This window comes from Elephas maximus, chromosome 10 (genome assembly GCF_024166365.1).
Source record: "Elephas maximus indicus isolate mEleMax1 chromosome 10, mEleMax1 primary haplotype, whole genome shotgun sequence".
Classification (NCBI taxonomy): Eukaryota; Metazoa; Chordata; class Mammalia; order Proboscidea; family Elephantidae; genus Elephas; species Elephas maximus.
In genome coordinates this window covers 14,695,623-14,708,240 of record NC_064828.1, presented here as the reverse complement: position 1 = coordinate 14,708,240, position 12,618 = coordinate 14,695,623, and the positions used below count along the sequence as shown (strand labels likewise).

The 12,618-nt window shown below is 41.2% G+C and overlaps 1 protein-coding gene across 7 annotated transcripts in view; it reads left to right on the top strand.

Moving 5' to 3' along the window:
• The window catches only part of NUSAP1 (nucleolar and spindle associated protein 1), a 41,064-nt gene that overhangs the window by 4,043 nt on the left and 24,403 nt on the right, over positions 1-12,618 (top strand). For all 7 annotated transcript variants that reach the window (XM_049898316.1, XM_049898315.1, XM_049898314.1 and 4 more), the window contains exon 2: positions 11,725-11,793. In XM_049898316.1, coding sequence (XP_049754273.1) covers positions 11,725-11,793 — 69 coding nt within the window. The remainder of the gene's footprint in view (positions 1-11,724; positions 11,794-12,618) is intronic.

Genomic DNA, 12,618 nt, shown 5'->3' with positions numbered 1-12,618 from the left:
GCTCAGCTGCTAACCAAAGGTCAGCAGTTTGAAGCCACCAGCCATTCCTTGGAAACCCCATAGGGCAGCTCTGCTGTGTCCTGTAGGGTCGCTATGAGTTGGAATCGACTCAGTTGCAATGGGTTATTGTGGTGGTGGTGTTTCAATACCAGTAATACCTTCGATTTTGAGGTGGCAAAATGTTGGAGGAAAATATAGGGATTCAATATATGAGGATCCATGTTTTATATATACTAACTGTTTTCACACAAAATACTAAGGTATACTCAAGATTTGTACTACGTGCTGTGGTATTTACACTGAATGAATGCCTAAATCAGCCATCACAAGTGTTTTCAAATGGTTTAAACAACATAATCAGTGCCCAGGTTTGGTACCTGTTGGGGTTGGGTGACAAAGTAGTGTCCCTGGGAATACTTCTGAGCTATAATATTTAATGCTTCACCCCTGCCCCATATTCATGAGCAAAGCCTTAATTCCTTAGTTTAAATTCCTTAGGCTTTTTGTAGTCTGGCTGAAATCTTATGCTACGCTGCATCCAAACTGGACTAGTCCCTAACACTTGGCACATTGTCCGTATTTGTTACCTTTCCTCGTTTTGATCCTTTAGCCTCAGATCCCCTTCTTGCTCGCTCTTCTTTATCGCAGTTACCGTTCAAGTCTCCCAGACTTGGTACCTCATCCCTCCCCATTCCCTTGGCCACAGGCCCATCACCTCAGAAATCCAGAACCCTCAGTGGGAAGCAGTTTATTCACAAGTGCTCTTTTTGAGCATTTTCAGGATTCCACCTTGCCCTTTGGTTCTTTGTGTAGGTGTGTTATCTTCTTTGCTGAACATTAAGTTCTTTGGGCAGGTATCTCATCCATCCATCTTGGAACTCTTTATAGTACTAAGTACAGTACACTTTACGCATGAGATGCTGAATAATTATTCAAAACTATTATTTATAACCTCTTCTTGGCAGTGTTAGAATGACATACCGCAGGTTACTTTGGTGGGTAAAAGAACTATAGTGGAGGCTTTTCACCTGAGTTCAGAGCTCTGGCTAAAATTAAGACCCCACACCATTTGGATCTCTCTGAAGAGATCAATTCATCACCTGTTTTCATAGAGATGATTGTGGGGGGGGCGGGGACATGACAATATTTCTTGTCACTATAGGCTCCATTGCCTGCCTAGCATACAATATCTGCCACCTAAAACCAAAAAAAAAAAACAAACCCATTGCATTGAGTCAATTCTGACTCTTAGCGACACTATAAGACAGAGTAGAACTGCCCCATAGAGTTTCCAAGGAGCACCTGGGGGGTTTGAACTGCCGACCTTTTGGTTAGCAGCCGTAGCACTTAACTACTATGCCACCAGGGTTTCCATCGGCACCTAGTAGGTGTGAATAAATATTTGTGATCACTGATCACAGATCACCATAAGGGATGTAATAATAATGAGAGAGTTTGAAATATTATGAGAAATACCAAATGTGACACAGAAACATGAAAAAGCACCTGCTGTTGGAAAAATTGTGCCGATAGACTTGCTCAGCACAGGGTTGACAGAAACCTTCAATTTGTAAAAAATAAAATATCTGCGAAGCACAATAAAACAAAGTACAATAAAACAAGATATGGCTGTATTTACACGTGGAACGTTCTGATACCTGAGATTTGCTGTAAACATACTCCAGGGAAAAAGAAGGTACCAGCTGAAATAAGAATGGCAGAAAGCAGGTGATTGATACATGGGAATTCATTATACTATTTGTCTTAGTTTCCTAGGACTGCCATAACAAAATACCACAAATTAGGTGGCTTTAAAGATAGAAATTTACTTTCTTACAGTTTTGGAGGCTAATGGTCCAAATTCAGAGTGTCAGCAGGGCTAGGTTCTCTGTCTCTCCAGATTCTAGGGGACGGAAGGTCGTTGTTTCTTTCAGCTTCTGTAGTGCTGGGCGTTCTTTGGCATTCCTCAGCTTATAGAGGGATCGTCACATGGCATGTCACCCCCTGTGTATGTCTCTGTGTCTATTCTGCCTTTTTTATAAAAAAGTGGTTCTATTTAGGAGTCACCCTACTCTGGTGTGCCTTGTTAACATAACAAGAAAACACCTATTTCTAAATAGGATCATATTTACAGGTACAGAGGTTAGGACTTCAGCTTATCTATTTTGGGGGACACAACTGAATCCATAACACCATTTTCTCTACCTTTATGTATATTTGAAATTTTTTATAATAAAAAGCTTTAAGTTATATACCGTTGGTACAATGCAGAAACTCATTAAATCAATTGCCTTTTTTAATTTCATAATTTTAAACTTCATAACAAAAAGTGGGTAAATTGCTCTAAAAATTATCAAGATTTTATTCTTTGATTAAAATCTTAACAGGATAAAAGCTAAATGGTGAATTCTACAAATAATGGTAACATTAAAAATAAGTGTTAGAAGAAAAAAATATTAGCTCTTTCTTTTAAGACCCTTCTATTAACCAAAATTCAGGAGTCAGTTACTAGTATTTCTTGTGTGGCCACTGATCTTTATTCTGTCCTCACTCTTGCCCTCACTCCCCTTTTTGCCAGCTTAGATTACAAGGACTGGCACTGTTGCCACTTCTTGCACCACCCCTTCCCATACTTAACCTGGCAAAACCCCACACCTGATTGAACCCACCTATGTGCTTAATCCTTGCCTGTACCTGAGCAGCTGGCCCTGGCTGGAAAAAAATCACCTAACTTTGTTGATTGAACTTAATTTAAATTTATAACCCTATATCTTAAAATAAGTGTGTGATCGTAGTACACATCCTTGGTAGCCATTAACTGTCCCACTCTAAGGGTCAGTTAGTCATAGCTTTTTGCCTCAGATCAGCCCTCCTACCTCTTCTGATGAATTTTTCCCACAGGTCATGGGAAACTAGATGCAATCAGCTGGGAATTACCTCATCTTTGTACCACCGAATCCTCCAGCCAGCCTCCATCTGTGTTCGTGTCGTCTGCCTTCCTGCCCGCTACTGTGCCTATCTAAAGGCAGGGGGCAGTGGTGATTCAGTGGTAGAGTTCCATGCAAGAGGTCTGGGTTTGATTCTAGGCCGCTGCACCTCATATGCAGCCACCACCTGTCTGTCGCCAGTGGTTTGCATGTCACTATCATACCGAGCATGGTTTGAATTCACCAGTCGCTCTGTGGGAGAAGGACGTGGCATTCTGCTTCCATAAAGATTTACAGCCTTGGAAACCCTCTGTCCTATAGAGTTGCTATGAGTTGGAATTGACTCGACAGCAGTGGGCATGATGCTGAACAGGTTTCAGCAGCACTCCCAGACTAAGACAGACTAGGAAGAAAGGCTTGGTGACCTACTTCTGAAAACCAGCCAGTGAAGACCCTATGGACCACAAAGGTCTGTGGTCATCATGAGGCGGGGGAACTCAGCAACAGTTAACAACAACAATCTAAGGGCAACTTCTCACCTTCTCTAGGACTATACTCCTGTAATTAACTCCTCTCTCCTGCATCATTTTCAACCATTGCTGGCTCATTGCCACAATGCATACAATCATGTCTTAGTAACATACACCTTAGCGAAAGAAGCAAAAATCCTCTCCTGACCTCGTGTCGTCCTCCACTGCCCCATTTCTCTGTTCTGTTCTACTGGAATTCTTTTTTTTTTTATTGAGGCCATCATGCCTTGCATCTGACAAAGCTTGCGGTCCATCTCTATCCTCATCCCTACCCACAGCAGCATTTGGCATGACTGAACAATCCCTTCTGCTCAAACCACTTTCTTTTCTAGACTTCTCTTTCCTGTCTCCCTAGTAGCTTTTTCTCAGTCTCCGTTGCTGCTTCTTCCTCTACCAAATTTCTAAACGTACGGTGCCCCGGGGATCTCTTCTTGGCTTCCTTTTCTCTAACTGTGCTCTTTTCTGGGTGATCTTATCCACTCCCATAAATATTAAATTTGTCTTGAAGCTACCAGTTGCCATCGAGTTGATTCTGACTCACGGCGACTGCATGTGTGTCAGAATAGAATTGTGCTCTGTAGGGTTTTTAATGGCTGATTTTTCGGAAGTAGATAGGCCTTTCTTCCAGGTTGCCTCTGGGTGAACTCAAACATCCAAACCTCCAGCCCGCTGGATAGCAGCCAAGCATGTTAACCATTTGCACCATCCAGTGACTCTGTCTAGAAGTTAATGACTTCCAAATCCACATCTCCAGTGGGACTGTTCCCCAGAGCTGCTGACTCATGGATTTAAGTGTATCTTAAGCAGCATGGTCAATTCAAACCATTTAAGGTCTTGTCCAATCTTAGTAAATGGTTCTGGCCCACTTCAGATTGTCCTTGATTCCTACCTTCGCCGTTCACACCCATGCAAAGTGTGTTTAAAATCTGACCCCTGGGCACCTGGTTCACACCATGCTCGTCTCTTGACCACTGCTTCAGTCTCCCTACTGATCTCTCAGGCTCTACACTTGCCTCACAATACTGTTTGCTTGGCAGTAGGAGTGAGATTTGAAACCAAGAAGATCTCATTTTGTGCTCGGTGCCCTCCAATGACTTCGATCTCCTCTTAAAACAAAATTCAGACTCCTCCAAATGTGATGTGGGAAACTTGATTTGATCCTGATTTAGAGGAGAGAAAAACAGCTAAAATCTAAGACAATCAGGGATTTGATTATGGGCGAAATATTAGATAATATTAGTGACTTATGACATTTCGTATGTACAAGGCTCCAGGAATTAACAAAATACCAATTGAGGTGTTTCAACAAATGGACGAAATGCTGGAAGGGCCAACTCGTCTGTACCAAAAAATTTGGAAGACAGCTACCTGGCCAGCCAACTGGAAGAGATCCATATTCATGCCTATTCCAAAGATAGGTGATCCAACAGAATACAGAAATTATCAAACAATATCATTAATATCACACATTAGTAAAATTATGCTAAAGATAATTAAAAAATGATTGCAGCAGTACATCGACAGGGAACTGCCAGAAATTCAAGCTGGATTCAGAAGAGAATGTGGAACAAGGGATGTCATATGGATCATGGCTGAAAACAGAGGATACCAGAAAGATGTTTACCTGTATTTTATTGATTCTGCAAAGGCATTCAACTGTGTGGATCATGACAAATTGTGAATAACATTGTGAAGAATGGGAATTCCAGAAGACTTAATTGTGCTCATGTGGAACCTGTACATAGACCAAGAATCATTTGTCTGAGCAGAACAAGGGGATACTTCATGGTTTAAAATCAGAAAAGGTATGTGTCAGGATGGTATCCTTTCACCATACTTATTAAACTGCATGCTGAGCAAATAATCGGAGAAGCTGGACTATGTGAAGAAGAATGGGGCATGAGGATTAGGGGAAGTCAATTAACAACCTGTGATATGCAGATGAAACAACCTTGCTCCCTGAAAGTGAAGAGGACTTAAAGCACTTACTGATTAAGAGCAAAGTTGCAGGGTACAAGTTCAACAGTCAAAAATCCGTTGAGTTTCTATACACCACCAATGAGAAATCTGAAAGGGAAATAAGTGAAATAATTCTGTTTACAAAAGCATCTAAGAGAATAAAATACCTAGGAATAAATCTAACCAGGGACATAAAGGATGTACGCAATAAAAACTGTAAAACACTGCTGAAAGAGATTTTAAAAAACTTAAATAAATGGAAAGATGTTCCATGTTCATGGACTGGAAGACAATACTGTTAAGATGTCAGTACTACCCAAAGGGCTGTATAGACTCAATGCAATCCCAATCAAAATTCCAACAGTGTTCTTTACAGAAATAGAAAAACCAGTTCTCAACTTTATGTGGAATGACAAGAGGCCATGAACAGCTAAAACAATGTTGAAAGAGAAGAACAAAATAGGAAGACTCACACTTCCTGATTTTAAAACATACTACACAGCTATGGGTCAGAACTGACTTGACAGCAATGGGTTTGGTTTTTTTTTTATTTGTTTGTTTATGCAGCTATAGTAATCAAAACAGCCTGGTAGTGGTATAACAGTAGACGCATAGACCAGTGGAATAGAATTGAGATTCTAGAAATAAACCCACACATCTATGGTCACCTGATTTTTGACAAGGGTGCTAAGTCCATTTCATGGGGAAGGAAGACACTCTTCAGTACATGGTGCTGGGGAAATTGAATTTCCACATGTAGAAAAATGAAACAGGATCCGTGCCTCACACCATACACAAAAACAAACTCAAAATGAATTAAGGGCCTAAATGTACAAACTAAAACCATAAAATTCTTAGGAGAAAATGCAGGGGCAACGCTGTGAGGCCTGGCTTTCAATAATGGATTCTCTAATAACAGAAGCACAAACAGAAGAAGGTAAATAAATGCGAACTCATAAAATTAAAAACTTCTGTTCATCAAAAGACTGTACCAAAAAAGTAAAAAGACAAGCTACCAACTGAGAGGATATCTTTGATAACTGTATATCTGGAAAGAACCTAATAACCAAAATATGTATAAAACTTTGACAGTTTAAAAAGACAACCCAGTCAGAAAATGGACAAAGGACTTGAATAGACATTTCACCAAAGAGGACATTCAAAAGGCCATCAAACACATGAAAAGATGCTTATCAGCCATCAGAGAAATGCTAATCAAAACCACAATGAGATACCATTTCACTCCCACTAGGATGCCTAAGATTAAAACATGTATATATTGGCAACAATGTGGGAAAGTCGTGGCTCAGTGGTTAAAAGTACTCAGCTGCTAACCAAAAATTTGACAGTTTGAAACTACCAGCCGCTGTGCGGGAGAAAGATGTGGCAGTCTGCTTCCAGAAAGATTTACAGCCTTGGAAGCCCTATGGGGCGGTTCTACTCTATCGAATAGGTTTGCTCTGAGGTGAAATTGACTCGACGGCAGTGGGTTTTCATCCATTGCTGGTGGGAATGCAAAATGGTACAGCCATTGCAGAAAACAGTATGGAGGTTCCTCAAAAAACTAAAAATAGAACTACCATAAACCCATTGCCGTAAAGTGGATTCCGACTCATAGCAACCCTATAGGACAGAGTAGAGCTGCCCCATAGGATTTCCAAGGAGCAGCTGGTAGATTCGAACTGCCAACCTTTTGGTTCGCAGCAGTAGCTCTTAACCACTGTGCCACCAGGACTCCATATGACCCAGCAATTACCGTATGACCCAACAGTTTCACTCGTAGGGATATACTCGAAAGACTCAAAAAGAGACTTGTACATCGGTGTTCATTGCAGCACTATTCACAGTAGCCAAAAGGTGGAAACAACCTAAATGCCCATCAACAGATTAATGGATTAAAAAAAAGTGGTACCTACGTGCAGTGGGATACTACTCAGCCGGGAGGGAAATGAAGTCTGGGTACTTGCTACAGTAGGAATGGAGGCTGAAGACATCCAGCTGAGTTAAATAAACCAATCACAAAAGGACAAATATTACATAACCTCACTTATGTAAAAAGATAAGAAAAAGCATAGAATCCAAAGTTTATTAGTGGTTACCAGCCGCAGGAGGGAGGGAGAGAAGGGGTGTTAATGGCGATGGAAAAAATTACACTGATTTAAGGGTAGGGTTGCACAGCTGATTATTGTAACTGCTGTCAGTAAATTGTATACTTGTAAAAAGTTAGATTGGCAGAAGTTGTGAGAGAGGTATTTACTACAAGGGCCAAAAAAAAAAGTGGGTGCTGAGGCTGCTTTGGGTCCTTAGTTTGGAGGTTTAGGGTCATAGTTTCATGAGACATTCCAGTTAATAACCTGTTTAGTGCTTCTGTTCTACCTCCTAGTTCACTGCGTAGTGTGTGGGGTCTTAAAGGATTATAAGCGACCATCCAAGGCACAACAGTTGTTCTCTATTCACCTGGAGCAACAATAAAAGAAGGGGCCTCAGGAATAGGAGGAGGATATAGAGTGTGTGGCTAATTGCCTCCATGAACAACTGCCTCCGTTGCAATGAGGCCAGAACTAGATGGTGCCTGGCTACCATCACTGAACATATTGATAAAAGATTTCGTAGAAGAATCCTGATCAAAAGGTACAAAATGAAGAACAGAATTTCAAATTCTCAGGGACTCTAAACTTTATGGAGCCATGTGGGGTAGATGAACCCCTGAAACTATTGCCCTGAGATAATCATTAAATCTCAAACCAAAAATTTCCCTTGAAGTCATCTTAAAAGCAAACAGTAGTTCAGCTTAACTAGTAAAAAAGTTCTGCCTTGAGCATTATACTCTTTTAAGAACTGTCTATATGGGATTAAATTGACAACAGCAACTCAGAAGATTAGATAGGAACCTTAGGGGTATTAGTTTATGTTAATTAAGGAGGAACCAACCAGAAAAGGAGAGAGGATGGTTACGCAACTCAAAGAATATAATCAGTGTCGCTGAATTTTACATGTAGAAACTCTTGAATTGGTGTATGTTTTCCTGTGTATATTCTCAATAGCAACAACAAAGTATGTAAAGGTTAGGCAAAAAAAAAAAAAGAAGACTACAGCCTTCAGTATGGATAAAGAAACGTAAAGAAAACAAAAATCCTCACAACTGGACCAATAAGCAACATCATGATAAATGGAGAAAAGACTGAAGCCGTCAGAGATTTCATTTTACTTGGATCTACAATGATTGCCCATGGAAGCAGCAGTCAGGAAATCAAACCATTATTGCCTTGAGCAAATGTGCTGCAAAAGACCTCTTTAAAGTGTTCAAAAGCAAAGATATCACCCTGAAGACTAAGGTGTGCCTGACCCAAGCCATGGTAATTTCAGTCACCTCATATGCATGTGAAAACTGGACAATGACGAAGAAGACTGAAGAAAAATTGATGCCTTTGAATTATGGTGTTGGCAAAGAATACTGAACATACCATGGACTCCCAGAAGAATGAACGAATTTGTGTTGGAAGAAGTACAACCAAAATGCTCCTTAGAAGCAAGCATGGCGAACTTCATCTCATGTTCTTTGGACATGTTGTCAGGAGAGACTAGTCCCTGGAGAAGGACATCATTGTTGGTAAGGTAGACGGTCAGCGAAAAAGAAGAAGACCGACAACGAGATGGATCAATACAGTGGCTGCAACAATGGGCTTAGGCATAACAATGATTGCGAGGATGGCGCAGGACAGTGCAGTGTTTCGTTCTTTTGTACATAGGATCAATTTGAATCGTAACTGACTGGATGGTGCCTAACAGCACATAAAATGATGAGTTTATGTAGGAGAATATCTCTTATTTCTAGGAGATACAGCCAGTGTATTTAGGGGTAAAGTATCATGATGTCTGGAACTATATTTTCAAATGGGTTAGCAAGAAATATATAGAGAAAGTAAATATGACGGAGTATTGATTTTTGAATCTAGGTGAGGGCTGTACAATTGTTTATTATTCTTTTGACTTGTATAGGCTTGAAATTTTTTATAATAAAAAGTCAGGAGGAAGAAACCCAGACTCCTTACTATGACCTGTAATTCTCTCCTTACCCAGCCTCTGGTCACGAATCCAATCTCTGCCCTCTACTTGACCCAGTGTTCACCACGCTTCAGCCACATTGGCTTCTTTCTGTCCTTCACATTCATCAGCCCATCTCAGGGCCTCTGGGCTTGGTGCTCTTCCCCACATCTTTACCTGCTGCCTCTTCCCTCAGTCACATCTCCACTAAAAAGTCACCATATCTCACTGAGTTTATGTTAATGGTGTTGGAATGATTTGGAAAAAGATAGAATGATTGTACAACTTGAAGAATGTAATCAATGTCACTGAATTGTACATGTAGAATTATTGAAATGATGTATGTTTCGTAATGCATATTTGCACCACAATTAAAAAAAAAAAAAAGTGGCCACATCTGAGTGACCTTCCCTGGTCATCCTAGCCCAAGGAGAACTCCCTCCCTGTCCCCAGTAACTCAATTTTGTTTTTGCTTCGTTGGTTACTTTGCTAATAGGATGCTTTCCCCATTAGTCCCCTCCTAGAAGCTTCTTGAGGGCAGAGTCTTCTGTCTTTTGTTCACCACTTTCTCTGCAGTGCCTGGAACAGTGCCCAGCACAATAAATACTTGGAGGAATTCATTAATTTGTGCTGATGACTAACACATCTCTACCTCCAGCTCTCTGGAAGATCAACCCCATGTCCTTTGGCCTGCTCAGTGTCCTCAGTTGGCTCTGCCACAGGTACCTCATTTCATCATTACTGGAGGTTTGATGAGGTTTGATGTTGTTAAGAAGGTATTAGAGTCAGAAAAACCAAAAATGCTTGGGATTCTGCCCTGCCAATTGCCCTCTTCCCAGAGGAGACCCCAACAGAGGTTCAGAAAACAGTGGCAGATAGAAAATAAGGTGCCATTTTATTACTAGCTGAAGTGGTATCTGATACGTTGATGAAGAGCACGCTGGAAAAGTGGTCTTAATAATGTGCCTTAAACTCAAGCCGTAGACAGAGCCTCTTCTGTTCCTCGGCCCAAAGCAGATTTCAAGATCTCTGCCCTTCTCAACTGGACATATGACTGAGGATAGATGATGTGAGAAGACGAGAGGTGAGGTGGGTGGCTGGACCCATCTTGAAAACGAAGTTTCAGACTCTCAACTGCATGGCTGGGAGGAAGAGGCGGGAAGGAGTCCAAGCAATGTGCCTGACTTTTTAAAGCACAGGAAAACATCACCAAGGAAATTACTATTTCTCTTTTGGGAAAGAACCAGAAGAAAAAGTACCCTAGGGTGTGAAGAAGAACTAGAGGTTCCTGTGGCCCAGCAGCCTGAAACCACCCTCTCTAAGGCTGCCTCACTTCCTGCATTCCCAGTCGTGGGGGCCCTCACCACGCCTCACCAGCTGCCCAAGTCAGAAACCTCAGACACTTGCGGTCTCTCTGTTCCTCACACCCTCACTCTCACTGGTTTTACACCTGAGGTTTCCGATCCATGCACTGCTTTTCATCCTCACCGCCTTTACTCTGCTCTAGCCACAGTCATCACCTTTGGTTTCCTACGACAGCCTCCTCGTATTTCCCTATCTTTGATCTCACCCCCATCAAATGCATCTTGCACATTTGGCAGCCAGAGTAATCTTTCTAAAATGCAAAATTAGTCAACCATCGTTCTGCTGCAGACTCTTCAGAAATTGCCTGTTGTCCTTAGGGTGAAGTTCACACTCTTAAGGCGCTGCCAAGGCCTGGCAAGATCAGACCCCTACTTTTCCAGCTTTGTCTTTTACATCCCCTCCAGCGGCTTCATGCTGTAGCCACACTGAACTCCTTTAGTTCTTCAAACTCTGCACGCATTCTTGCCTCTGCCCATGCTCTTTTCTCTACCCTTTTCCCTGTATCGCATTCCTCTTCATCCTTCAGATCTCAGCAGCTGGAAACAACACTTCCTTATCTTAGAACTGGCACGTCCAGTTCCCTGCTGTAGTCTCCCTAGTGGTCTAACCGTGAGTGGCCAGGTCCACCAGTGTCTTCTCACAACACCCTGAACTTCCTCATATTGGCACTTACCCCACTGTATGCCAGTTCTAAGATACAGGGTGCTTCGTTCCTTGTCTGTCTTTCCCCACCCCACTGTGAAATCCATGATGGCGTGACCAGTTCTATCTTGGTGACATTATATTCCAAGATCCTGACCAGAGTATATTTGATGAATACACCAGGAGAAAATGTTCAAAGTACTGTCCTTGCTTATATGATTTTTGCACTAATGATAAGGTCTTTAACTTTCCTGCAGGCAGACAAGTTGTTAAAAGCCTTGAAAGCTCACCTTAAACAGGAAGCAAGAATACAAAATGAAAATCAGGTAAGTAATGTTTTTCATCATCTGTTAAATAGTAAAACAATTGTATTTAATTGGTGATGACTTAAGTCATGTTGTTTATTTACCACAGAGATCATCGTTAGTGACAGTGCCAGGGACTGACTCCTTTCATAACAATGATTGCTTTTGAATGGCAAAACTGCCTTGTATCAAGTCATCTGTTCAAAAAGATGTTCTTATACAAATGCAAAGGCTAAATACTAGTTGCCAAATTTTGTTAGCAATAAGATGATATGAGTAGGGTGGGAACTGGGTTCGAAGTCCTAAAGATCCAGATTAAGTACTAGCCCTGTCATTTCTTCTTGGGTGACTCTTGAAAACTCAAACTCCTTGAGTCTTAGTTTTCTCTTCTTTAAAATGGAAATGATGTTGGTTTTGCTGACTTTAGTGTTGTTGTAAGAGTCAGTAGAATAGGGACTGTGTGTTGGGGGTCCCCCCAAAAAAGCATTACCTTTGAAAGTTTCTACATCAACTACATTGTTATCCATTTTTTGGGTTGTTGTTGTAAAGATATATATCACACATTTGCCAATTCAGTGTTTTTCACATATCCAATCTAATGACGTCGGTCACATTAATCATGTTGTACAACCATCACCAATTCTTGCTGCAGATTTTCCATTCTAAACCGTGACTCTCCTTTTCCCTCTCCCTCCCACCCTTGGTAACCATTAATAGAACTTTGGTCTGTATACCTTTGCCTGTTCTAGATATTTCATGTAAGTGAGATCAGGCAATGTTTGTCCTTCTGTGTCTGACTTATTCAATTCAGTATATTGTTTTCAAGGATCATCCGTGTTGTAGCAC